The sequence below is a fragment of the Coffea arabica genome, chromosome 6c (genome assembly GCF_036785885.1).
Source record: "Coffea arabica cultivar ET-39 chromosome 6c, Coffea Arabica ET-39 HiFi, whole genome shotgun sequence".
NCBI lineage: Eukaryota > Viridiplantae > Streptophyta > Magnoliopsida > Gentianales > Rubiaceae > Coffea > Coffea arabica.
Window position 1 is genome coordinate 6,517,534 of NC_092320.1, and position 27,481 is coordinate 6,545,014.

The 27,481-nt window shown below is 38.8% G+C and overlaps 4 protein-coding genes across 9 annotated transcripts; 3 read left to right on the top strand and 1 right to left on the bottom strand.

The window, feature by feature from the left end:
- The first annotated feature begins 233 nt into the window (after positions 1-233).
- Positions 234-4,571, top strand: LOC113692315 (iron-sulfur cluster co-chaperone protein HscB homolog). Of its 6 annotated transcripts, none has more exons than XR_011815765.1 (8): positions 240-797; positions 1,000-1,096; positions 1,382-1,471; positions 2,198-2,263; positions 2,882-2,950; positions 3,509-3,651; positions 3,768-3,872; positions 4,239-4,571. XR_011815765.1 is itself a non-coding variant. In XM_072052447.1 (7 exons), exons 1-6 carry the CDS (start codon positions 367-369, stop codon positions 3,644-3,646), a joined length of 891 nt encoding a protein of 296 aa, XP_071908548.1. In that variant the 5' UTR covers positions 240-366; the 3' UTR covers positions 3,647-3,651; positions 4,239-4,571. The 6 variants fall into 6 exon arrangements, 1 of the variants encoding a protein (XP_071908548.1); XR_011815766.1 differs by having other exon boundaries at positions 3,798-3,872; XR_011815767.1 differs by having other exon boundaries at positions 3,806-3,872.
- An 88-nt stretch (positions 4,572-4,659) lies between these two features.
- On the bottom strand, positions 4,660-8,083 carry LOC140008370 (putative pentatricopeptide repeat-containing protein At5g06400, mitochondrial). Its single transcript, XM_072052446.1, has one exon. It carries the CDS (start codon positions 7,993-7,995, stop codon positions 4,843-4,845), a length of 3,153 nt encoding a protein of 1,050 aa, XP_071908547.1. The 5' UTR covers positions 7,996-8,083; the 3' UTR covers positions 4,660-4,842.
- A 1,042-nt stretch (positions 8,084-9,125) lies between these two features.
- Positions 9,126-11,226, top strand: LOC140008371 (fra a 1-associated protein-like). The gene is made up of 2 exons (XM_072052448.1): positions 9,126-9,551; positions 10,673-11,226. The coding sequence occupies exons 1-2, from the start codon at positions 9,331-9,333 to the stop codon at positions 11,040-11,042; spliced, it is 591 nt and encodes a 196-aa protein (XP_071908549.1). The 5' UTR covers positions 9,126-9,330; the 3' UTR covers positions 11,043-11,226.
- Positions 11,227-21,086: 9,860 nt separating this feature from the next.
- LOC140008372 (calcium-dependent protein kinase 26-like) lies at positions 21,087-26,854 on the top strand. Its single transcript, XM_072052449.1, has 7 exons — positions 21,087-23,009; positions 24,078-24,221; positions 24,319-24,471; positions 25,063-25,178; positions 25,413-25,580; positions 25,863-26,087; positions 26,359-26,854. Exons 1-7 carry the CDS (start codon positions 21,851-21,853, stop codon positions 26,479-26,481), a joined length of 2,088 nt encoding a protein of 695 aa, XP_071908550.1. The 5' UTR covers positions 21,087-21,850; the 3' UTR covers positions 26,482-26,854.
- Positions 26,855-27,481: the final 627 nt, after the last annotated feature.

Genomic DNA, 27,481 nt, shown 5'->3' on the forward strand with positions numbered 1-27,481 from the left:
ATTTTTTCAAGATCTATCTTTCGAAAAAAGTAATTTTTGAATAATATACACATTTTATCATATTTCAAACTATTGTTACACAAATATTATATTTTAATTATGTTGGTACAATTTTTTAATTTTTTTTAATTTATCTTTTTTAATTTTTTAATAATATCAGCACCGCACGTAGCACGGGTATTTAAACTAGTCCTGTGAATTACTGAAGCCGTGAAATATAACCACGAGGAATCCTATCACAAGAGTAGGAAGTTTCTTCCCCTACTCTACTGCCCTTGCCCAGCGCAAACAGTAAATACACATAACAACTTACTCTCTCTGTCATCACTTCTTTTTCTATTTTTGGGTGTAGATTAGAAGTGCAAAATGTGGAAGAAGCTCCATTCTCTAACTCCACTCTCGACCAACCTCCTCCACCGCGGCAGCGCTTCAGTACCTTATCCTTCCGCCACCACCGCCGACCCCTTTTCTTCCGAAATCACTTCCAAACGAAGTTCCCTCTCGCAATTTTCCTCTCTTCTGTTATCTCCTCCCCAATTCCAAATAGAAGGAAATTATTGTTATTCTTTTCATTCTCCTCCGTCTTCTAGAGTTTTCCAAACCCCGAGACTCCATTCAGGGCTCCACGGTCTAAACTCCGGTTTCTTCTGCTCGATTGCAAGTTCTCCTGCGGCCAATTCAAAGTGCTGGAATTGTAATGCTGTTGCATCCAGTGCGGTGCCGTTTTTGGTTTGTCACGGTTGTCGCAGCGTCCAACCTCCTGATCCTTCCATTGATTACTTCCAGATTTTAGGAGTGTGAGTTTTTTATCGCCTCTCTTTTAAAACTTAATTTACAGCCCTAATTTTCTTGCGTATTCGGGGTGCTTGTGATGTTTTTTTTAGTTCCCTATTATTTTCCCATATGAATGAGACGTTCCGTGCTAGACATCCTCCAGTTTTATTCTAGAACGATTCTATCTCTAAAGCGTCACTAAATTTCCTGTCCAATAATTTCTAGGGAGAAGAAATACGATGTCAAGGTCGAAAATTTGGAGGGCAAGTACAAAGATTGGCAGAAGAAGCTGCATCCTGATCTTGTTCACACCAAATCCAAGGTTCTTCCTTGGGAAACTATATGTGTGTTTGGATTGTAAGTTATTTGAGATATTTTTCCTGTAATATTTTTTGTGACGTGATGGATGTGAGATAAAAAGGTAATTGGAAAGATAAAAAATTGTATTGGAAATTGTAATGGTGACATAAGCAAATATATTTGGACAAATAACTTACAATCCAAACACAAATATTTTGCTTCAGTCCCTTTTAGTTTTATATTCATATGCTTACTGTCGAGTTTTTTCCTCTCATATTAATTGGTTTTTTGTTACTGTCTCTGTTAGAAAGAACGGGACTTTGCTGCTGAACAATCTGCGCGGGTGACTGATGCTTATCGGACCCTCAGCGACACATTGTCAAGAGCTGTGTACCTTGTAGGTTATGTTTTTAGACGATGCACTATGAACTGTTTCAATATTTTTTGATGATAGAAATAGCTCTTCTTCTGAGACTTTTTGCAGGTTTTATTGCTTTCTTGTGAAAGAGTGTCATTGTAGAAGCAAAGAATAGTGCGTCCTTTACACAAATTTCTGATTATGAATTACCCAAATTCATGGAAATTGCTCACAATAGTCTTTCACCTTCTACAATTTTAGTGGCTCAAACTAGCAAGTTTAATGATTGATAATGCATCAAACTAGCACAAGTCCTTTTGATGGCTGAAAATCAGTTAGATGAGGCTAGCTTATCACTTTGGTGTCATAACTACACAACAAATGGGTAAGTTAAGAAGCTTTGCCTCTCCTGGTTAACCAAATGATACAGGGAAATGGACCTTCAAAAGGAACATCAAAAGGTTGAATATGTTCAAGAGGTTTCCTTCTTAGTATGTGCTAATATGTTGTACTACTACTGTTGGATTGTATAATTGTTTAAGTATGTAAACATAAAGGTTCAGCATTTGTTGTAATAAGGCATGAAAACCTGTTGATGTTTTAATTTTTAATACAACAGTTGTGTGTTTTATTTTTTGACTATGTTAATAAAAGATTCCCACATTGTTAGCCATACATGTCTCTGCACTGACATCGGCACTACTATTTGTTGTATACTACTAGTATCATTGTGATTGCTTTTCAATTTCTTTCCCAACTTTGTAGCTGAAGCTTGAAGGTCTGGAGGTGGACGAAGAGGGCAGGATTTCAGACCCTGAGTTACTTGCTGAGGTAATCTCTCTTAAACGTAATAATTCTTGTATTTAACATGTTTTTTGCTTTGTTTGCCTGTTTCTCCAATTACCTAGACATTGCATAGGTTACAATTAGCTTCAAATGCATATAGAATGATGTGAGGCTTTACAAAAGTTCCATTATAAAGTTAAGGTTAAGTTGCATTAATGGATAGTTAGAATCCTGCTAACTCATATGATATCTTGAGACTGCCTTGATATTTTGGCAGATTGAGCTTTCCTAGACTACTTAAACCAATGTGTCACTGCTTCCTCTCGAAGAATTAGTGATTGACATTCTCAACTGATGAATCTTGCTAAAAAATAGATTTTGAAACGCATTTCATTTTACAGCAATTTGTATATTGAATCTCATTGCATGAGATTAAACAGAGAATAATGCACATAGCTCGAACTGTACTAACCCTTTTCATGATTCGTGTAGATAAAGTAAAATTTTTTATGGAAGATTCTAAAAATTGTTGTCATTCTTTTTCAAGATAAGCATGCTTATCTGATAAAGTTTATAAGTGAACCAATCGCCTGCATAAAGTGGGAAAGGCCTGAAATTCATTAAGTTTGTGATATCGTAAGTGACAATCAGCTTAAACTGCAGATCATGGAAATTAGAGAAGCTGTTGAAGAAGCAGCAGAGACACAGGCATTAAATCACATTCAGGCACAGGTATGAACTGGGTTTTGTAATTTGGTGATCTTGTGCAGGAAACTCATGTTGGGCCTCCAGCAAAGAGCATTGAATTATAAAAAAGGGAAAATACGCATTTTCACAGTGTCCTAGAAACTAAAATCAGTTTAGGTTCCTAGAAGAAGAAGTCAAGGAAAAACAGTTAATTCTTGAGCTCAAATTTGAATTTAGAACCAAATTAACCAATATTATCCCCTTAAATAAGGTTTTCAAAGTAAACCTTAAAATCTTGTCCGATTACCTTCATAATCCATGCCAAGAAACTTCTAATATGGAATGAACTCTTATGTAGTGCATGAAATAGAGGGAGGTAGAAAGATCGTTCTTTTGAATGGTTGCATACGTTTTCTCATGTTCTAGGATAGGCTTTGAGTAGTTTATCATGTGAAAAGATATAAAAGTGCCTCCATAAAAGGTAAACCAACACCAAATAGATATCGGTATCATTGATGATTTTTATCAAGGCAGAAGTGCAGATCTAAGTGCTATTGACATCTCGACCTTTGACTTGTGCAATCTATGTTTCTATCTATGCAGATATGGAAAAAACTGGAACATTGGTCTAAGTCCTTCGCAGATGCATTTCAGAGTAGAAAGTATGAAGAAGCGATATCTTCAATCCAGAGAATGACATACTACAAGCGGGCAAATGAGGAGATCATTAAGAAGCTCTAACACAGGCATACAGCTCTTTGGTCTTCTGAATTGCTTTGGTGTTTCCTGCCAACTTTGAAATTTAGGAATATATGACAAACTGTGATTATTTTTTTTTTCTTTTTAATTTCAATATGAGTAGCTATGTCAAGATAGTCATGTTTTTGCAAAGGTACTCAGTCATACTAGACCAGACCAAGAATTTCTGATATCCCTGATGCAAGAAAGGAGTATACTTTTCTAGAAGGTAAGTTTAAATTTCATGCTTCATATTATAATCAACAATTACAGTAAGTTTGTGCTTAAGAAGTCTCCTTATTTAGTATTTTCCCGGTGGATCTTTTTTTCCCTGTATTTTTGTTTGTGCTATGTGTGTTGTAGTTGTTGTCTTAATTTTTTTTTTTTCCGGTTTTGGGTTGGGGGGAGGGGTTGGGGGTGGTGTAGGAGTGCCTTTTTATTGGGTCAGATGTATTTTTGTAGTGTCTTTGTGAGTTCAGTATTTGCTACTCTTATGTCAATCTCTGGTTCACTTGTCGCGTTATTCATTTCAGAAGGATCTTTGCATGCATTCTTTTTTCCTCAAATTTCTGCTTCTCTGTCCTTGTGTTTGCAGGTGTCATTACTGCGGTGATGCTTCGACTAAACGCTCAACCAAATGACTTGGTGGCCAGAAACACAATCGAGTGGCTTGTGTGATCAAATTTTGTGAAGAGACCACATTTATCTATTAGTCTGGGACTTGACGACCGCCAGCTTTCTGCTGCTGCTGCTGTATAAACCTTATTGCCTGATTGTGTCATAGATGAACGACATGTCACTAAGAGTTGCTTCCAGATTGTAGTAAGAAAAGGCTTTGTACATTATATTCCTGGTGGACTAAACTGGATTGGCAGAATAAATCTCTTAAGCTTTGCTCTTTTAACAACAAAAGACGAAATTTGGTGAAGCCTGTCGTCGAAAACAATCAGGGACAATTTTAATCTTCACAATTGTCCAATTAATATTGTATTACTAAGGAACATATGCGAAGTGACTTAAATGAAAGGAAGTAGCGTCATGTTACCCTTTTATACCCGATTTTTTTTTTTTCGGCTTGTTTTTTAAATTGGAAAAAAAAAAGGGCTGGACAAATAAGGAACCGCCAACCAAAAAAAAAAAAAAGGAACAACATATGTCAACCTACGACGACAGTCTTCTTCGACATTTTTTTTTTTTTTTTACCAAACGATAAAAGATTTTCTTCGACGTTTAAGATCCAACTTTTTCCGCAGTACAATTTGGGCCAAATCGTGTTTGCCTTCTCTGTTCAGCCCAAAGAGAACCGCTCGAAAATTTATCGTACTAGGGATTATCCCAGCATCCAACATGTCATCAAAAAGTGGAAGAGCTTCTTCAGACCTACCTGCTCTGCAAAGACAAGCAATGAACATTGAGTAAGCCTTGAAATCAGGGAATGGTCCATTTTGCTTCATATGACGGAAAATCTCCCAGGCATCTGTAATCTTTCCCATCTCCATATATCCACGTACAATTGCAGAATATGTAACAGTTGTTGGTTGGCATCCCATCTCTTTCATCTCCTTAAAGGTTTCTAGAGCTTTAGATACCTGCTTCTGCCTAAAGAACTGGACCATTAGTGATGTATAAACATGGACAGTAGGGTGGATGCCAACCTGCTTCATCGATTCCACCCTTGACATTGCCTCTTCAACTCGTCCTCTTCGTAGTAGTCCGTTTACTAGGCTACCACACGTGTACTGTTCTAGAGTATGCTTCTCGCTACCAGATTCATCAATTAACTCTAAAGCCTCTTCCAGCCTTCCTCCACGACAAAGGGCCCTTATATACAGCGATCTGGTCAAACTAACTGTAAAACCAACTTTTCGAAGAGATTCGACACACCTCCTTGCCTCCAACAGTTTACCAACTTGACACAAACAACCAAGGTAAGATTCTAGTAATTCTTTATCAGGTTGAAACCCTGCTTTAATCATCTCTTGATAGATTAAGATTGCTTCATCAACATTCCTACCCTTTTCACCACAAAGAGATATTATCAAGAACTTGTACGTACTTGCATTAGGATTACAGCTACTAGCTTTCATCTCTCTGAAAGTAGTGAGGGCAATGTTTGTGAGGCCCACTCGACCATATTGCATTATCATGATTGTCCATGTATCAGATGTTATTGAGCAGCCATTTCTCCTCATTTCGTGGAAGAGACTTCTCATGTGTTTAAAATCCTTTACTTGTCCTGAGAGTTTAATAGCCATGTTGTAGGCCTCAGTATTGTGTCTATAACCACTTTGCTTTGCAACCCATGAGAAAAATCGTAGTGCGGCACCACCATGCAAGCTGCACTTTCGCAAAGTATCCACCACAAGTTCTGGGGTGAACTGTATAGCACGTTTCTCCAATTTGTCTTGAAGAGACCACCAATCCTTTGAGGATGACAAGATTCGGTTAACTTCATGCAAATCATCTTGGTTATAGGAACTTGATGTTGACTCCACCACATTACAATCTAAACATTGTTGCTCTAGTTGTTTGAAATTTAACTTTGCATTTGATTCTGGTTGAGTCGCTATATCAGCAGTAGGTGAGTCCTCTTCTTTGGAAAAAATGTTGCAGCTTTTCTGCATCTGCTTTATATTTTTTACCTTATCCATCTCTCCCTTTTTCATCATATAAAGTATAACAAACTGAAAGATATCATTTCCTATTTTAACCTGTGAAGCCTGCATCTGGATCAACATATTGACAATCTCATCTGTTGCAGAAACTTTACAAAGCTCCTTGATGAATATTGAGTAAGACCTTTTAGTCAGTCTGACCCCTTTCTCCAACATATTGTTAAGCACTTGCCACGCATCAGAAATGCGGTTTTGACTAATATACCCTGCAACTATTGCTGTTGTTGCTACGCTATCCAATTGTACACCAACATCCATCACTTCATTATAAAGTTCCATGGCTTTCTGAAACTCTTTCATGCGGATCAGATGTTGCATCAGAGTAGTGTAGGTAGACACAGTGGGTGAACATCCTGAAACTTTCATGTTCTCAAAAGTATCAAATGCCTTAGAAACATCATTTTTTCTCAAGTAACCATTAATGATGATTCCATACATTTCCTCATCGACAGAGTTCTTTTTCTTCATAATATCCACAATTTCCAAAGCATCAGCAATTCTATCTGCCCTACACAATCCTTTGACCAAAGTGTTGATGTTTTCAGATCCAAGGCTTGCACTTTTATCCTTGAAGGTTCGGATCAATTCTAAGGCTTCCCTAATGCGTCCAGCAATGCAGAAACTCTTCAGCATGAAACCATAAATGACGTGTTCAGGAATCTCCGAAACTTTTATCATGTCATCACCAACAGCATAAACAGCATCAACATGCCCGGAGCATGCTAAGCATTTAAGTAGTTGTTGATACAAACCCGAGCTCACTCTCATATTTCCATGGATCATCTCCTTGTAAAACTCCAACGCAATGTCCCCTTTCCCAGCTTTACAAATGTTTAGCAACATAACCTTATAAGCCATCACATCTGGTTGGAGACCAGATTTCTTCATCTTCTCAAAGGTCAACAAAGCTTTGCTGATCAACTTCGCCTTCCCATAGTGATCTATGAGAATAGTCCACGTTTTAATATCTTTCTGACATGAATTCTTCTCCATTTCCTCTAGTAATACATCAACCGAACGAAGGTCCTTCGCTTCCCCCGCAATGTAGATCATTATATTGTATGTCTCAGTTGAGGGACGAAACCCTGCTTTCAAAGTTACCCAATTAAAGAACCTCAAAGCCAATTGAGGAACTTTAAAGCATCTCTTCAGAACGTTTTCAACAATTTCCACATTATACTCAAAACCGGCTTCTTCCAACTTTTCCTCCATTGATTTGGACCTATTTTCACCCCTGACAATCTCAGTAACCTTATGGACCATGGGACTGACATCAATTCCATCCGAAACTTCCGTTACTGTATTCTCGGAAACCAGTAAAATTTCGTCTTGCTGTTCTACTCTCTTTTGCGAATTTAAACAAATATCTTGCAGGCCCTGTGACGGCCGTGCTCCTACAGCATCTCTTTTCAGGTCCGTTACTTCTGCACTCGAAAACCCCGTTGGATTTTGATCTGTTATTTCATTTTCAGCTCCCAAAATTGCCAGGATTTCATTAAAGAGCGGGCCTAACTTCCGGTCGTTTCTTTGGGCAATAATGGGGTGTTCCGGAGATTTATCTGCACTGTTGGATTTGGAGATAACTGAAAAAGTGCACTTTTGGAATTTTGAGACCTGAGTGCAGAGTTGATCGTTTACGGATTTTGGATGTAATAGGAACCTCAGTATGCACCTCATTCTTTTCGGTGGCCGGTTTCTCAGAGTTATTGGAGCTTGCAAGTGCGTTTAGCACAGGACACGGCCGCAAAATGCTTTCCAGTTTAAACGTCGTACTTTTTTTAAGGATTAATTACACTTTACCCCCGTAAACTTTGGCTCCATAATAACATTCTATCCCCCTAAACTTCAAATGTATATATTTTACTCATTGTTATTAACTTGTTGATGCAGTTAAAATGAAGTTATATATTTTACATACTCAAAAATATCCCTGACTAATTCTTAAATGTATATAACAATTGTGACAAAATTGATAAAATTGCTAAATTCTTCAATACAATAATATCGTGTGTTTTATTGTGACACAATTGATTAAAATTGCCAAATTTTTAAAATTGTGACATAATTCTTCAATAATTGCCAAATTCATTTAAATACAACAATATCGTGTGTTTGACCTTTTGATAATAAAAAGAATTATAAAATTTGTAAAAAAAGAAAGCATAAGCAAGTTAATGTGTTTATCACACCACTCGAGAGCTGTGTATACTAAATAAAAATGTATTTAGAGAATCTTCATTTTTTTTAAAAAAAATTTAGAATTTAAACAAAATACAAAATAATGTATAAAAACACCAAATGGCATTTTATTAACTCATGAAAATCTTATGAGAGCTGTAACATAAATGAAAATTATCAAAACCACTCTATTTACTATTTAAAGGAAGAAAGATAAGCAATGGAAAACTTGCGCAAAAGTTTTAGGAATTTTTAAATCCTTTTGTTCCACAATACAAATTTTCAATTCTTTGATATTATGCCATTTTTTAATTTTTTTTAAAAAAATTTTAAAACATGCGACTTTGTGTTGATTCTATTAAGATGTTTTATGTTTCGATTAAAAGCATAACATTATTCTAGAGCCATTATGTATTGGAATTAATGTCATTTTATTAAATTTTTGGATGGAGAATTCATCACTAACATTTGACTAATTAATGAAGGGGGTAAAGTATATATATTTAAAGTTTAGGGGAGTAAAGTGTTACAAAGGGTCAAGTTTAGAGGGGAAAACTGTAATTAATCCAAATATAAAATACGTGCACATAAATAAAATGAAATGTACACTTGATTTTTATGTGTACACATAAATTTGTTTTTTCTCAACCATTGATCTTTCATGTGTTAAATCCTGACCTTCAATTCCTTGAACAAAAACGCTCTCTCCAGAAAGCTAGCGAATGACTTGACTACGAATATTAATTTTATTGTCCTGCTTTTATTAACCGGCGGAAGAAACGTTTTCCTTCTCCTTCTGGATTGTCCCCGAAGCAAGCAACCACACCAGCAACGATGGGTTGGGTCTGGACGGATGACGAAGCCGCCGCTGACGGTTCTTCTTCCTCCTTCTATTCTGACGCTAGCGATTTTTGTATCTCAAGCTCTAGCTCCGGCGAGCGGTGCTCCACCAGAAAAGTTGTCAAAACTCAGTGCCGCACTGAGGAAGTCGAGCCTGGAAAGTTTATGAGAAAGTGTCAGAAAACCGAAGAGATTTTCAAGGATTGTGTTGGAAGGTAATCCATTTTTCTTCTTCGCTTTAAATTGCCCTAGTTTTTATTGGATTTGACGTTTTTTAATCCCTAGTTTTTTCGCTAACGGTTATGCGAATTGATCACCTTTGTTGAGATTTAGGGTTCTGATTTATTTAGGGCTTTTTTTTTTTCCAACGTCCGTTTCATCTCTTGGGATTTGTGTCACTTTTATTTTATTTTTTCCCCAGGTTTGCATTGTTATTGTAGTCTATTTTTGTTCCTATTTTTATTCCCTTTTTTTGAAATGAGTTATTCTTGGTGACGTGAATAGTATATGGTTTTGATGGCATTCTTGTCCAAGCATCTTCAGGCGAGCATGGTTGCAAGAAGATTCTGAAATCCTTTCCAAAGTTAGATAACATAAGTCCATTCCAAAGTTAGATAACATAAATGCTGCTGAAATCCTTTCCAAAGTTAGATAACATAAGTCCTTTACAAAGTTAGATAACATAAATCCTTTCCAAAGCATATGGTTTTGGTTCTGCTGAATGTTTTGTTGTTGTGCCTTAGGTTCATGTTTGGGCACTTTGTTTTAAATCTCTTGAGTGTTTTCCCCCCCAGAACATGTCCTTTAGCATCTCCAGTTAAACTTCCTTGTGCTTGAAGTTCAGTTGACTTGTTTCATAGTTGCATGTTACTGCAGAGTATCTGCACAAGCATGGCATCGCAGAATCAGAATTCTCTCAGTCCCTATTTTTGCATGACAGGGTGTAAGTGGGCCTTCTTCAAGAGAAGAGTGAGGGGAAAGGTGAATCAGTAATGTATGATAAGTGAATTAAGTGCAGGAGCCAATAACATCTGCTGACTACATGCAGAGGCTTAGCAAACGAATTTATTTCCTTTATTTATATGGCAACTTTATTGGTCCTCTCCCAGAATTGTTTCATACCTTGGTTTATGTCTCTAGGCCTTGCTTATAATCAGAGGAATATATGCAAAGCATTTGTGGGCGGATTTTGATTTCTTTTGATTTTTTCATCTTGACTGTATTTGCAGCTGGTATTATATAATTCACAGACCAACTTTACTGGTTCTGGTAGCATTCTATCTGAGCATGTTGCTGATATATCTTAATTCCAAAACCTGTTCCGTTTTGATTTCAGCCCCACTGAACTGGTGCAGTCGAACAAAGAATACACTGAGGAAGATGTCACCGGCCAGATGGCTAAAGGTGCATTGAGTTTGGACAACTCAGAAGATACTAACTTTCCAGGCCTAAATCGGGACATTGAAGCAATTGGACGTAGTCTTTTTGGTACCATTAGTCGAGCCTTCGAAGCCGCTGAAGAGATAAAAAATGGCTTCTTCAATGTGTTTGGAGATCCCGTAACTCCTCATATTAATGGCGGTGATTCTTCTTCTGCAGCTAAAAGTCGGGGCTTTCCCATAGAAGTACCTCAAAAAGAAGTTCCTTCAGGGCCAAGTAAATCTGATGGGGATGTTGATCTTTCTGGATTGGCAAGGGATATCTGAAGGCAGGTTCTTCTGCAATATTAGTAAGGGAATAAATAAAGCTGGGAGTAGGATAGCCACGCTTAGTATTCTGTCTGGCCCCAGAAATAAAAAGATGAAGTAGACGAGAGACCTGGAATGTAGATGGTTTTGGATGGTTTACTACTCATTTGAAATGGTCCTTATGCATATTTTTGTGCGTTAATTTTTTTGGTTCAACTTTTCGGCTGTTTTAAGGCGTAACATGTTGGCAGTAATACTTGGATTAGGAAGAGCATCCGAGATGTTTCTTTTAGTACATCTGTTGCTTTGTTGTACATCAAGTAGAGTTATTTTATGCCGAAATGATGCGTCCTCAGTTGCTAAGCAAGCTCGAGAATGTCTTCTTGCATCCGACAGGCTAACTACTAAGATAGCTGAAAGTTGTATGATGAAGGCGGGCTCTGGTTATATCTTCTTGTTTCACATCTTCTGGTACATAGTATAATGAGTAAAAAAAGTATTTGGCGATCTTGGGCTATATTAGCTTCCTTGAACATTTTTGGATTGGCAAGGCGTAATTAGTGAGCGTAAATCATGTGTACAGGTGATTTGGCACTGTCCAGGGTCTGTGTCACTTGCTATCTCTACATTCTCGGGCGGTCTGTGAGTATATATACTTGGGAGGTACTTGGATTACCATTTTCCTCAGTGGCATAGAATATGGATATGGTGGACTCTTTTTTAGCAGAGTATACCAGGAGTGAATTGGGATTGTAGTTTACTTGTCTTCTGTTTTACTAATTCTTTAAAAAAAAAAAAAAATCGTTCAAAATGTCTTCACATTTTATAAGATGACTTTTTTCGTCTCTCACTTTTAAAAGTGTAATTTGATGTCCTTTACAAATTTAAATTGATCAAATTTGGTCTCTACCTAGGTTTCCGACTAATTTTTTGCCGGAATCTATCACGTGACTTGCATGTGATCATTTTTTAAGGTTAAAATTGTCAAATCAAATTTTTACATAATTTGATTCATAGTCCCTCACATTTCACAAAATAAATTTTATCAACTCTCACAATTTTTCAAATGAATTTTTCATCCCTCATTGATCATGTGTACGAAATAGTTTTTTTCTATTAACCCACGTATATGTATATTTGATTTTACATAAACAGTATGAATAACATGTAATTTATCTCTATTGAATTTTATCTAAACATGCTAATCGTAGTAGTTATACACATTATATTCAATAGATATATATAGGGGTTTAAAACTAATATTTTTGTTTGAAACCCATATATATATTTATATGATTTCACCATTTGAACCTATTCAATATTTGTGACCTTTCTCTTTTGGTAATAATTTATTTATTGAGTTGTATAATAAGATCATTAAATTAATGGGTCCTAACTCGAATTCTATAATTGTGCTAACAAATTTCAATTTAAATCTGAAATTTCTACTCGACACATTTAAGACCAACAGTTGAATTACTTGCTTTGTGATTGTTTTAAAATTTGAAAGTGCTAATAATTTATTTCTTGTTGTCATACTTTTCATTTGTTTACTTTTTCTGTCCAAATTTAATTCGATATAAACACTCAATAATATTTAGGATTAAATGTTTTCTTTATTTTCAAATTTTGAGTAAAAGAAAATGAATATAAGTGAAAACTAACAATTTTTTTAAACCCATGTATTTCACTTGAGTAGTACGAATAGTATGTAATATATCTCTATTTGATTTCACATGCTATTCGTACTGTTCAGGTGAAATCAAATAGATATATACATGGATTTAAAAAAATTATTCACATACATGATCAATAAAAAATGAAAAAATTCATTTTAAAAAATATGAAGGATGAAAAAGTTCATTTTGTGAAATGTAAGAGACGAAAAAATTTATTTTATGAAATGTGAGAGATTATGAATCAAATTATATAAAATTTGATTTAATAATTTTACCCTTAAAATATGACCACATGCAAGACACGTGGTGAATTCCGACCAAAATCTAGTCGGAAACGTAAGTGGGGACGAAATTTGACTAATGTGAATTTGTAAGGGACATAAAATTACATTTTTAAAAGTGAGGGACGAAAAAAATTATTTTATAAAATGTAAAGGACGTTTTGAACAAATTTTTCAAAAAAAAAAAAGAAAAAAGAAAAAGCCAAGTGAGACTAGTAAGTAGTAACACTGACGGAGCTATTGTGAGGGCTGAAGTCTCCCCTTTAAGAACAAAAATAAATAAAACTTGTGAAGAGCTTGTAGGGTTCTCCCTATACCCTGAATTTTATGAAGTTCAGGGTTCAGCATGTGGGACAGTAGGGAAGGGTGGGAAGTTAGAAAAACAAAAATTATGGGGGCTGGACTCAAATCTTGAGAGTGGTGGTCTTGCCCAGCCTAATTGCTATGCATTTCATCAAATTTCTCGGCAGAAAAGAAAAGATCACGAAACTCGAAGTCGGAGGTTGAAGAGGTGATTTTCGGTTGGTAACTAGACCGACCTGGATCAGTCCTCTCTGAGATGAAGTGAGGTGAACTCCTGTGTCCGAAGTGAACCTCGGTGTCCGAAGTGAGTGGCGGGGCTTCTCCCCTGGGATCACTCCGACGATCAAGTTAGTATGAGAACGAGAATAATGAGAATGAGTTAATGAACAGTGTATGCTTACTTGTTGGGAGTGTGAGTGAGGTATTTATAGAAGAGAGGTGGTCAAGACGGAAGGCTCATGCTAGCGGGACCCACTCTCTGGCATTACGGCTCTGTCTCCTGTCAGGAGGTCTGACTCTGACACTGTAGCCGCCTGGGAGTGATGACGGAGGATATGGTGCAGGTGCCATTAAGTGCCTCCAGTGCTTTTCAGATAAAGTGCTGGTCCTGGATGATGTCAGGTGGGTTGACATCATCAGCGTGCAGCCGAGGTGGATGTGCCGAGGTCACCTACACGATGGACTAGGGATGAAGCCGAGCTCTGGGGTTGTGCTCAAGACAGGGATGAGCTCCGATGAGGGACGAGACTTGTGTTCACCTCGGACACCCGCGTGTCCGAGGTGAGCATCCTCAATAAGCCCCCCAAGCCTCGGGAGCTTCGGGCCAGGGAGGTACCGAGACTTCCTTCTGCCGAAGTCGTGAAGAGTCAGTGTCCCGAGCCTGCTCCGGAAGGTGCGGGGACGTGACACGTGGGCATGTCAGTTGAAGGGACCTGGAGAGTGAGTCGGCACGTAACCGTCACGTCGTGAAGTAGTGGGACGTTTCGTGCAGAGAGTGTCAGTTACAACGAGGACTCCAAGGAGTTGTGTGACCGGATGGCTGAGGACCTCCAAGCTGGAAGGAACCTGGCCGAGGTCCTGGCCGAGTTCAACAAATGGCTGTCCGAACTCGACGAAGTGTTCGAGGAGGTTGAAGAGGAAGAAACTGGAAGAGAGGATGCCGAGGGAGACGAAGCCGGAGGGGGCGAAGCCGGAGGGGACGTCGGCAAAGAGCCTGGAGATGAAGTTCACCCCGGCGGAAAGGAGACCGAAGAGAAAGATGCCCAGGAGGGGGCCAAGACCGGGATTGGAGCCGATACGGGGATGTAGGCTCGTAGGCTCTAAAGGGGTGGCCGAGGTGAAGAGTGTTTAGTAGCACTCTGACCTCGGCCTTGTATTTTTTTTAACACTTCTGTTGAATGAAAGTCTATTTCTTCTCATCTCAGCTCTTTAATTTCTTGCTTTGCTTTGACTTCATCCCTTGCTTGTCCCCCTTATTTTTTGATAGCGTAATAACCCTATTGTTCTCAGGTCGTTAGCCGAGGTAGTAAAACGGGCAGATACCACCTTGATTTATAATGGGCCGAGGTGGCCCTTCGGGAGGTGCCACTGAGTAAGGCCGAGGTGGTAAAACGGGCAGATACCACCTTGATTTATAATGGGCCGAGGTGGCCTTTCGGGAGGTGCCACTGAGTAAGGCCGAGGTGGCCCTGCGGGAGGTGCCGCTGATTAAGGCCTAAGTGGCCCTGCGGGAGGTGCCACTGAGGAAGGCCTGCCACTGATTAAGGCCGAGGTGGCCCTTCGGGAGGTGCCGCTGAATAAGGCCTAAGTGGCCCTGCGGGAGGTGCCACTGATTAAGGCCGAGGTGGCCCTTCGGGAGGTGCCACTGAGGAAGGCCTGCCACTGATTAAGGCCGAAGTGGCCCTTCGGGAGGTGCCGCTGAGTAAGGCCTAAGTGGCCCTGCGGGAGGTGCCGCTGAGGAAGGCCGAGGTGGCCCTTCGGGAGGTGCCACTGAGTAAGGCCTAAGTGGCCCTGCGGGAGGTGCCACTGAGGAAGGCCGAGGTGGCCCGTCGGGAGGTGCCCTGAGTAAGGCCGAGGTGGCCCTGCGGGAGGTGCCACTGAGTAAGGCCTAGGACTGTCCGGACCAAAATGACCATCCTCACTACCCGTGCCAAGACCTCGGCACTAATGAGCCATTTCGGTAACTCAGTTTACAATACCCTTTAGGGTCAGATTCCACAACTCGGTAAGGGCCTTCCCATTTCGGGCATAATTTCCCCTGCGGCTCAGCTCGGCTGACTGAATTTTTCCTCAGAACCAAGTCTCCAGGCTGGAATTGAGCGGTGTCAGCTCAGCGTCCGAGGTGGACGATCTTCCTTTCACTATTCGATCGAAAATACTCCGGCGGTCCCGGAGTTGGGTTGAAGTGCCACTTGGGCCGGGTTCACCTCGGCCGGTGTCTCTCCTCCGGGGATCTGGCCCCGTACGAGATGCTTGGGCTTCTCGCTTCATGCGGTTCACATCCTCACTTCGGATTCCCTGGTCCACTCTATCCCAGAGTTCCCGAAGTGTACGGGGGTACTCCCGATGGATTTCAGTGTTGAAGATTCCCGCCACCAATCCGTTGGTAAAGGCCGCGATAGTTACCTGCTCGTTCTGGTCAGGTATCTGCATATTCTCCTCGTTGAACCTTTGAGTATACGAGCGAAGGGACTCGCCCTGACCCTATTGCAGGTTCAAGAGGTAAGCTGAATTCTTGGTGATTGGTCGAGATGATACAAAGCGGTGGATGAACCGGTCTATCAGCTCGTCCAGGGAGGAAATGCTCCCTGGTTCCAGACTCCAAAACCACTTCCGGGCAGTCCCATGTAGGAAGATGGGGAAATCTCGGCAGATCACAGCGTCGGGGACGCAGTAGAGTCGGAATGCGGAGATGAAGGCGCGGAGGTGATCCTCGGGGTCACCTCGGCCATCGTAGGTGTGCAAGTTTGGGAGCTTGAAGTTCGGGGGAACCATCTCCCCGTTGATGTCATCAGTAAAGGGCGGAGCCCTCATGTAGTCAGAAGCTAGACCCCCGGGGCGCCGAGGTGGGTCTTCAGCTCGTTTCCCTAGCAGTCCCCGGGAAAACGCCCGGGAGATGGAGGCAAGCTTAGAGGTCGCCTTGGAGGAGGCGCGCCTGGAGGTACTCCGAGAGAGTCGCCCCTCATCGGAGTCTTCACCTGAAGGTACCTCAGGGGACTTCGTCGGCCTCCTCTTGGAAGACTCGGCCTTTTCTTTCCCCTGCCTTTTGAGGTACCTTCCTAGCTCCTCAAAAATGGTAGGGTTGTGCGATACGAACTCGGCCATCTTGGCGATGGCATCATCGTTGTTGGGCTGGGTCCTTTGGTACCCTGGTTCTTCAGATATGCGATCTTGCTGGGCTCCCGAGGTCTGCTCAGCCCCGTTGGAGGGAACTCTTCCGCTTCTAGAGCGCGTGGATCTCATTTTAGCAAGTCTCGTTCCCACAGACGGCGCCAATTGAAGAGGTGATTTTCGGTTGGTAACTAGACCGACCTGGATCAGTCCTCTCTGAGATGAAGTGAGGTGAACTCCTGTGTCCGAAGTGAACCTCGGTGTCCGAAGTGAGTGGCGGGGCTTCTTCCCTGGGATCACTCCGACGATCAAGTTAGTATGAGAACGAGAATAATGAGAATGAGTTAATGAATAGTGTATGCTTACTTGTTGGGAGTGTGAGTGAGGTATTTATAGAAGAGAGGTGGTCAAGACGGAAGGCTCATGCTAGCGGGACCCACTCTCTGGCATTACGGCTCTGTCTCCTGTCAGGAGGTCTGACTCTGACACTGTAGCCGCCTGAGAGTGATGACGGAGGATATGGTGCAGGTGCCATTAAGTGCCTCCAGTGCTTTTCAGATAAAGTGCTGGTTCTGGATGATGTCAGGTGGGTTGACATCCTCAGCGTGCAGCCGAGGTGGATGTGCCGAGGTCACCTACACGGTGGACTAGGGATGAAGCCGAGCTCTGGGATTGTGCTCAAGACAGGGATGAGCTCCGATGAGGGACGAGACTTGTGTTCACCTCGGACACCCGCGTGTCCGAGGTGAGCATCCTCAGAGGTCGTTTCCGTCTGTATGGGTTTGGACATCAGGTACACAACGACAAACGAGTATTGCATCAAACAAGTAGAGCAGATGCCGCTATCCATAAGAAAGTTAAACGAGCATTCGGCCGCTATCCATAAGAAAGTTCGTACATAATACGAGTATTCGGCCGGATGGCGCGACTAGGGGTGCAAACGAGTCGAGTCGAGTCGAGTTTTGGCCTTATCGAGTCGAGCCTTAACTTAATTTCATCGAACTCGAACTCGAGCTCGAGCTCGACGAGCTGGTAATTTTCAAGCTCGAGCTCGAGCTCGAGCTCGAAAAAAATAAAAAATAATTATTTTATTTTTTAAAAAATAAATAAAATAATATTTTTTCTTAATAAATAATAAAATATTAAGGATATTTATGTAATTTTACTATTAAAAATAAAAATAAAAAAATAAATATATATATACTCGAGCTCGCGAGCCGGCTCACGAGCTAACGAGTTTAATGTTTTGAGCTCGAGCTCGAGCTCGATTCTGGCTCGAGCAGCTCGAGCTCGACTCGAACTCGATATTGATCGAGCTCGAGTCGAGCCGCTCGCGAGCGGCTCGATTCGTTTGCACCCTTAGGCGCGACGGAGAAGCAAACTAATCTAAGGTCTATTGATTAACCACCAGCTCATCAAAAAGAATGCTTTGACTAACCTTGATCGTGTACTTTAGGCAAATATCAATCTACAGGCACCATCCCTTTTCAGAGAGAAGATTGCGCTCAAATTGGATTCGGAGAAGTCACATTTTCTGTAATATAATAAAAAAAGAATCAATTGGTATTGGGTCAAGTGGTAAGCAGTTTGGTTCCGCTTAAGCAGATCTTGGGTTCGAAATCTGGTGTACGCAATTACCCTTGTTGGGAGACTCACCCATCACAGCCAGGTGTGCGACCCGGATCGACTAACGGATTAGTCAGGACAAAACTCTAGATACCGTGACAGGCAACCAAAAAGAAAAATTAAAAAAGGGAGGTGAGATTCTTATTTGCTTATTTTTATATGAAAAATATTAATCACCCTTCACTTTTATTATTTATTTTATCATATAATCTAATACGTGAAAATCATTTACTAATAATAAAAATGATATTAGAAGTAGGGTGAGATTAACAATTTCCTGTCTATGTTCCGATGTCCAAATCCACTCAGCGTAGTCCATTCTCTCCCGGGTTAGCCTAAGGTGCTAGATAGTTAATTTAGGTTTGTAAAATGCCAAAAAGTCAATTTTGGCTTTGGAGAAAAAAAGTTGAAAGGCACAAGTAATTGCTTTGATGGTAACCGCTGGCCGACCCTTCTTTCCAAATCAAGAAATAAAACGAGATATCTTTAGCCTTAATTCGGAATTAATGATGTCACTGGTGAAAATTCGTTGGTATATTGGAGGTCCTCAAATCAATCGGGTGTTTAGCTGAAGACAAGAAATTTAGTCCAATAACACTCCAATATCAACAACTACACCCAATAAAAGAAATTAAATTTTTTTTATAAAAAATAGGAAGAAAAATTCATGTCAGCATGAGCATGGGGATATTCATATATTCCCATCCTCCATATTTATCTATGTCATTAAAAATTTGAGATTTGCGAATCTGTTAGGGTCAAACTTTAAGTCTCCTTACTACTAGGAATTCACAACAACAAAACATTAGTACCATTTTGTCGCCTCCTGAATCGTGAAATCCAATTCCAACCTACCCTACTAATGGCTTTTAAGTCCACGAAAATGCCTTGTGTTGTTTCGTCGTAGTACGAAATTTTTTACCGGCTATAGCCTGCAGTCGTCTAATATTCCTGCCGCCTTAACAGCTGTTTTGCAGCTCCTCCAGATTTTCTTCTTTACAAGCCTTGTTAGGCTCGGTTCTCCACACTAATTAACAATAAAAGTAAAATCCCAAACTGACCACACAAAAAAAAAAAGAAACACTCTAACAACAAGATAAGAAACCTGTTTTGCTGGTTTATTTTGTTTAGTACGACTTAATTGAGTGGCTTCCCACTTTCACGCTCTCATTGTATAATATATATTCCTCTGCACATCACTCGGTAATTCCTCTCTTTACCTTTCCAAAAATATTTTTGTTTAGACCTAACTAACAATGCATGAAGTTTACAGTTCGCGTGAGTGTATCATTCATGATACAAGAAAAATTATGTTGATCGGGTGATTGAGGAAGTAAATCTTTTTTCTCCTTTTTGGATAACTAGCTATAGTATAAGTAATTCATTCTTTTTTGTTTTACTCCTTCGTGTGGGAGTGTTTCCTTTTCTTTTATATGATAAAAACATCCTCATTATTTATAAACTGCCACATTGATGGAAGATGGATCATTAGAAAAAAAAAAGTAGAAATCTATATCATAAATTAAGCGACAAAAGGGTTCAATTAAATGTTATTGAATATTTAATTTGATAAGTAAATGAAATACTTACAAATATTTTGTCATTGATTTGATAATCTTTTATAAAGGTGGGAACATTTTTCAAACTAATCAACTCCAAGTACGAATGTTAGTATTGAGGGTTTAATTAATTTTGTTAAATTTTGTAGAGTTCGTACTATAAATGAGAATGCACAATTTTTACATGAATTAATGTGTTGGTCGAACAATGTACCTCCATTTTTCTAACAATTAAGAATATACATAATTCAAAGTTATCATTTGTGTTAGAAAGTTTGTAAATAATATTGTATAAATATATATATATATATATATATATATATATGTATGTATGTATAAATAATCTATACCTTCCTTTCTAAATCTCTAAGATAAGAAGTATGACAATGAAATATGAATCGTACCTGTCTGTCTTGAAGAGTGAGGCATACGTTACCACTAGAATCTCTAACATGTATGTTAATATTGTATCTGTTAAGAAGAAATTGTGATATATAGCAAAAAAATATAATTAAAATGAGATATACATCATTTTTGAAAAAATGTAACTGCATCATTACAATGGATTCACACCGTTTTTAAAAAATGAGATTGCCATGGTTGTCCACAGTTTTTGCATAACTCATGGAATAAATTGTCTATGTTATTGCTTTGAATGAAAGCAGGTATCCGAAAATATTTAACCTAAAACTATTTAAAAAACATATAGATTACAATTATTAATTCAAAATAAAATATAGATAATTGTTCATTAATTAATTAATTGAGAGAATTTTTACCGTAAGTGTAACTGTAAATGTTTCCTCCTTTGCAATTAAGTTGAGGGCTAAGATCGATACCAGAAGGAAGTTGAAAGAGATTGAAACCAAAAGGAAATTGAAAGAAATCGTAAATTGTGATTTTTGGTGTTGTTATCTCTTATTATTGGGTTGGAGGAGTTTTACTCAGAGTGGATTTGTTAATTAGAGGAGTATTAATTGGAGTAAAAAGGTATGTGAAGAGAGCAGTGTTAGTTGGAGTTGAATTCTTATTTGATGGAAATATAGTCGTGTGTTTCAAATATGAACATGATGTATTTTACAAAATAAATTAAATGAAAAATGGAATTGAGAGTGGTAAAGTGTGTGAAGGCTTGTTGTTAAAACCCTTCTCAAATTTATATAGATATAGATTTCCAATGACCAATTGTGTAGAATTTTCTTTCTTTAAAAAAAAAAAATTTTTTTGGCAAGTAAATATTCTCGCATCCTACAATGCGCGTATTTTGAAGAATTCTAACGGAAAAACCTGCCTCTCTCCGACCCTTCATTCACACACGTACATACATGTATGCACGTCCCTCTCCTCAATCAAAATCTTGCACTCCCAAAACTAAAAGCAAAGAGAAATCTCAAAACCTTAAACAAATCCCACGTTCGACGTAGCATACATACATACATAGGTTATGCATTTGGAGGGAAGAGAGGGAGGAGTGACCTGGTAAACCAGAGGGGTTATTACTTGTTCAATTCATAGGCAAAGACTCCTTCTTTTCTCATTAAGGTCGCTTTCTTTCTTCCTTCTAGCATTGTCCCTGATTGTGTTTTCGTGGTTTGACATTTGTTTTCGCCAAGAATTGTTCAAAGATCACTGGTCGGATTTCTTCTTCAAAGGTTGGAGTCTAATTGAAAGGGTCTTTATTTTTTTTGGAAGTTGCCTAACTTGCCTCCTTTTCCCCAGATTATTGATTCCCAGAGTTCGATTTTTCTTTCTTTCTTTCCCAATTGAATATCTGTGGTTGTGCTAGAATTTGTTGGTAGGCAACTGTTAGTTGTACGAGCGTTTGGACTAGTTTATAATTTCTGATCAGCGGGTTTGTCTCTGATCGTGCAAACCCCTGTTTATTTAGCAATTTTGTCCTTCACTTTGTGTTGTTGTTGCTTCAAAGGGCTGAAGCATGTATAGATGGGGTTGCATGAATTTATGATGGTCGAGTTAAAACATCGTTTTCAAAATTAAGGAGAGTTTGTACTCGAGACAAGAAAAAGAAACTACCAGCGAATCCAAGAATGGGAAACAATTGTGTGAATGCAAGAGTTTCAAAGCTCGGGATCTTTCAGAATATTTCGCATTCTTTATGGGGGCCTAAATTACCTGATAAGATTGCACATGAAAACAGTACAGTCGTTAGCAGCGAAAAGCCCTCCGTGGCTAAAGAGTCTAAGGAATCAGAAGGTAGCCTATCTGTACAGCATACACCTCCTGAATTGGTCGTTATAGTTAAGGATGGGAATGCAATTTCAAAGCCTGTGAATCCTCAGGAAGTGATCATGCTGATTAAGGAAGAGGAAAAACCAGCCAGGGCGATGAAATGGGAAGATGTAGTCAAGGAGAAAAGGGAAGATACAAACTTAAGGGCAGATGAAAAGCCCAAGCCAACAGCAACTGTAATATCAAAATCCACTGAAGATGTAGTCAAGGAGAAAAGGGAAGTTACAAACTTAAGGGCAGATGAAAAGCCCAAGCCAACAGCAACTGTAATATCAGAATCCACGGAAGATGCAAGACCTGCAGAAGTCTCAAGACCTGAGCAACCTGCACAAGTCACGAGACCCCAGCAGGCAGCCGAGACAGCAACAGTGTCCCCCAAACCGAGTGAGGCTGCAAAACCAAATAAGGCACACAATGTCAAGAGGATGGCAAGTGCAGGCCTCAAGGTGGACCGTATTTTAAGAACTAAAACTGCTCATCTTAAGGAGCACTACAATTTGGGGCAGAAACTTGGAAACGGCCAGTTTGGAACTACTTTTCTTTGTGTGGAGAGAGCTACCGGGAAACAGTATGCTTGCAAATCCATTGCAAAAAGGAAATTGCTGACTCTGGATGATGTTGATGATGTCAGGAGAGAGATTGAGATCATGCATCACTTATCTGGGAACCCGAATATTATTTCCATCAAAGGTGCTTATGAGGACAATGTAGCTGTTCATGTTGTCATGGAATTATGCACAGGCGGTGAGCTTTTTGATAGAATTGTCAAGCGGGGCCATTACAGTGAGAGAAAGGCTGCTGATCTTACTAGGACCATAGTTGGTGTGATCCAGACTTGTCATTCTTTAGGAGTCATGCATCGTGATCTTAAGCCAGAGAATTTCCTCTTTGTCAATAATGAAGAGGACTCACCAATTATGACAATAGATTTTGGATTGTCTACGTTCTTCAAACCAGGTACGTTGCTATTGCATACTACTTTTAGATTCTTTCATTTTGTTTCAGCACTGGTTGGTTAATCGAGTTCTTTTAGCCTTGGTGAACTTTTTATCAGTAGTTTGTGCACAGCAATAAGAAGTTGCATTGTTTTCTCGACTATAAGGAAAGCGCAAATACACGTTTTCATCAAAACAGGGAGCAATACATTTAGTTGATCAAAGAAGCTTTGAGATTCTTGACAATCACAATTCAGCTCAAGGCTGTTTTGGTTCATAGGGACAAGCAAAGAATTATGCGAATTCAGTTCAGGCCCTATAAGCATTTGTTGGGATGTAAGCAACTGTAAAGGCAATATATCATGTGTATTTTCTCTTTGTCAATCAAAGCTTTAATTTGAAGATATTTTGGTGGTTTAAGCGTCCGTTTTAGCATCCTTTAAATAGACTAGTTTAGCATTCTGCTCAAGTTGAATTTGCAATAGGTTCCCGCCGACAATAGATGAAAGACAATGTTGTCGTCTTCTTACTAATATGTGCTTAATTAAAGACACAATTAATGGTTCATAATTGAAAGCTTTATTCTTGTTGGGAAGACAATTTCCTTTATCAAAATAGTTTCCTCTTTACACTAGATAGAGAAGGCCATAAGTTTCATTCTTTTCAAAATTGGTAGATTGGTGTTCAAGAAGGAAATTCACCAGTTATTGTCTTGGTCTGCAAGAGATCAAGTATTTTGGTAGGTTTAAAGGTAGCTGTTCATTTCAGAATAATAAATCAGCTAGATATGAAAGATAAGCCAAAGCTCATAGAACAGGATTGAAGACACTCAAGCGCTTTTTTTTAACTATTACTATTGTTGTTATTATTATTATTTTATGTAGCGAGTGCATTGGCAGGATAAGTTATGTACACCAAAGCAATTATGTTGCTTGATAACAAATCAGTTTTTACTCCACAGTGGACACAGGTTATTTGTTGTTTAACTATTGAAAGATTTTCTTCTAACAATTGTTCTGATAACTAGTGAATTTTGGAATCTACTTCTCTCCAGCAAGTCAAATAAAATGTTCAATCTGTTGAACTACAGGGGTGACGTTCACTGATGTTGTTGGAAGCCCATATTATGTTGCCCCTGAAGTTCTTTGTAAGCGATATGGTCCAGAGGCGGATATATGGAGTGCAGGAGTGATAATTTACATTCTTCTTAGTGGTGTGCCTCCATTTTGGGGCGGTAAGAGGGGCTGTTTTTTCCTGAACTTTTGATATATCGTCTTATATAGATTTTTAACTTAGTTATCCTTCTTGTTTTTTTTCTTCGAATTTTGCAGAAAGTGAACAGGAAATCTTTGAGGAGGTTTTGCATGGTGATCTTGACTTCTCATCAGATCCTTGGCCTAAAATCTCTGAGAGTGCAAAAGATTTAGTTCGGAAGATGCTTGTCAGAGATCCCAAAAAGAGGCTAACTGCCCATCAAGTTCTTTGTGAGTTCCTATCAACAGATCCTCTGTTCTTCGTTTCTTATTTTTGAATTTGTATTGTTCCTCAATGCTAAGAACGTTAAGACAGAACCCAGGCAAATAGTCTTGCCTATATTAGAGGAAATATGCTTAAGTAAGGCTTTTTGTCACAACTAATAAAGAGGATGAAAGATTGTGACTGCATATTTTGTTACATTAAGAAATTCATATGCCCGATATAGACATGATATCATCTTGGTTTAGTTTATCGACATCATTCCTTACTCAAATTATTATCTCTCTTTTCAAAGCTGAAAATGGATCTGCAACTGTTTAGCATCAGTTCTAACCATGGTTACATTATGTTTCTTTAGGTTTATGAGAATGTTCCATATTTAATATAAAATTATCCAAGTTCTCCATCAGCATGCTCCAATTAACAGCATAGTCTACGATGTCCAATCAATATTCTTGAGTACTTTGATTATACTGGTTTCATATTCTTGAAAAGCATGGTGAAGAAGTTTTTTGCAGTTGGGTTCTTATGTCACAATTGTCTTATGCATTGACTGACATTATGAACATGAAGAACTCTAAAATTTGATTTGCTTGCAGGTCACCCTTGGGTGCGAGTTGATGGGGTTGCTCCAGATAAGCCTCTTGACTCTGCAGTCTTGAGCCGCTTGACACAGTTTTCAGCAATGAATAAGTTCAAGAAAATGGCTCTCAGGGTAATTTATGAGTTCTTTTTTTTTAAACTTTTGTTTTGTTCTGTTCTGAGAAGAGAACGTTTTGATTAGTATGTGTATTACTGTGGTTTTGGTAATTCTTGTAACTTTCAACTGTAGATCCACCTGATGGATGCAAGCATTTTATGAATAGAGAGCTGTGAAATTCATGCTTGTCTGTGTATATGTATCTATCAAGAAAATGCATCTTCTAAGTTGCTTCTTTTTTTCATGTAGGTTATCGCTGAGAGTCTGTCTGAAGAAGAAATTGCAGGTTTAAAAGAAATGTTTAAGATGATAGACACGGACAACAGTGGGCAAATTACTTTTGAAGAACTGAAGGCGGGACTAAAAAGATTTGGAGCTGATCTTAATGAGTCAGAGATATATGATTTAATGCGGGCTGTAAGTATCTGTACGGAAACATGAGATTTTATCTTTCAACTCTTTTTTCTTTTGGGGTACATATGATCGGGTACCAAAGAATGTTGTAGTACACGTATATATCTCTGAGTTGGTCTAGTTGTTAGCTCTAGTAAACGCAAAACTTTTAACATGTTTTTGTTTAGATAATCTTTGAAGTAGAAATTATGTGGTAGCAGAAATTCTGTGTGAGACAGGACATGTATATATATATATGTGTGTGTGTGATTTCCTTATCTAAGCAGTTAAATTCTGAAAATGCAGGCTGACATTGACAACAATGGTGCCATTGACTATGGGGAGTTCATTGCTGCAACATTGCATCTCAACAAAATTGAGAAAGAAGATCATTTGTGTGCTGCTTTTCAATATTTTGATAAGGATGGCAGCGGTTACATTACGATGGATGAGCTTCAGAAGGCATGCGAGGAGTTTGGCATAAATGAAGGGCACCTCGAAGAAATGATCAAAGAAGCCGATCAGAATAATGTAAGTTGCTTCACATCACCTGTACTTTAGTCCCAAGATTCTGAACTATTGGTTGCATCTCTTCTCATGCATTTAATCGCTACGTACAAGGATGAAAGAAATTCACCTAATGAAACCAATCAAGTTAAAACTGCCATGTAGTTGGCTTCACTGAACAAGGGAATTGTTAGCAGATTTCAATTTGCTGCACTGGTCGTCTTGTTTATGATTGTGTTAGAAGTTTAATGTCCACTTTTATAAACATGGACATATTTTTCTCTCTCTCTCTCAGGATGGCCAGATAGATTACAATGAGTTCGTGGCCATGATGCACAAAGGGATTACTGATCTTGGTAAGCAGCATCTGGGAAGTAGTTTAAACCTTGGATTTAGGGAGACAATGCAGGCCTGTTAACAATGCGATGGCCTGCAATAATCCAATGCATCTCTACCGATTTTGTAAATGATTGAATAAGTTGCGTAGGTTTGAGCATTGGCTAATTAGAATATTTGTTTAGCTCTTTTTAGTTTTAGAAACTGCAAATTGTTCAATGGATAGTAAGTAGTAAAAGTTTTCCAGTCGAGGAGGCTCTTTATTTCCTTCTCTGTGTTTGCAACTTTTCTCATCTGCGAGAAAAACGATACTGCTTGAAGCATATGATTAGTAGTAGTAGTAGTAGTAGTCGTCGTATACAGAAATTATGGGCTGAGACTGGGAGAAACCAGCCCTACTGGGCTCAATTAATCCACAATGTTCCGTTTGGTCCTGGACCTATATTTTACTATCACCATTTTTCGGGTTAAACAAGATGCAGATTGCTGCAATTAACGTTTCTGCTCCTGGCGAATCATATATATTTTTTCTTCTCAAATCCCCTCTTGATTGTCATTTCTTTTTTAAGTTTTCTCTTCTTTTCCGTCGTCTATACGTTATTCTACGAGAGTATATTATCACTCTTCACAATCCCCCTAGAAAGGGAGGCACTTAATATTAAGGGTTAATTGTGATATGCACCCCTCAACTATCATTGATTTGTAATTTGCCTCTTTAGTACCTTGTGCTATCAATTTTTCGTAGATTGTTCAAAAATGTTGCAAGGGCAACCAATTTGGCTTCCAAATTTCTAATGAAATAATTTAGTACCCCCGAGTTTGTATATGTTCACCGAAATTCTCCTATAAATTTAGAAATTTTTAGTCAAATACTATAATTTCCAAATTTCTGTTACCATCTGTGTTTTTTAAATCTCACTCATTTCCTACTAAAAACAAATATATATATATATATATATATATGTGAAAAAAAAACTACTACGTTTTTATTGGTTTATGCAATGTGCCGTAAGTTGATAGTACAAGGTACTTAAATGCTGCAACTAATAATACTTTAGAGTCTGAACTACTAATGAATGATA

Coding starts and splice junctions, on each gene's coding strand:
- LOC140008372 (XM_072052449.1), top strand. CDS start 21,851: ATGGGAAACAATTGTGTGAATGCAAGAGTTTCAAAGCTCGGGATCTTT. Junction 23,010..24,077: donor GTCTACGTTCTTCAAACCAG/GTACGTTGCTAT, acceptor GTTGAACTACAG/GGGTGACGTTCACTGATGTT. Junction 26,088..26,358: donor AAGAAGCCGATCAGAATAAT/GTAAGTTGCTTC, acceptor TCTCTCTCTCAG/GATGGCCAGATAGATTACAA.
- LOC140008370 (XM_072052446.1), bottom strand. CDS start 7,995: ATGAGGTGCATACTGAGGTTCCTATTACATCCAAAATCCGTAAACGAT.
- LOC140008371 (XM_072052448.1), top strand. CDS start 9,331: ATGGGTTGGGTCTGGACGGATGACGAAGCCGCCGCTGACGGTTCTTCT. Junction 9,552..10,672: donor TTCAAGGATTGTGTTGGAAG/GTAATCCATTTT, acceptor TTTTGATTTCAG/CCCCACTGAACTGGTGCAGT.
- LOC113692315 (XM_072052447.1), top strand. CDS start 367: ATGTGGAAGAAGCTCCATTCTCTAACTCCACTCTCGACCAACCTCCTC. Junction 798..999: donor TACTTCCAGATTTTAGGAGT/GTGAGTTTTTTA, acceptor AATAATTTCTAG/GGAGAAGAAATACGATGTCA. Junction 2,264..2,881: donor ACCCTGAGTTACTTGCTGAG/GTAATCTCTCTT, acceptor CTTAAACTGCAG/ATCATGGAAATTAGAGAAGC.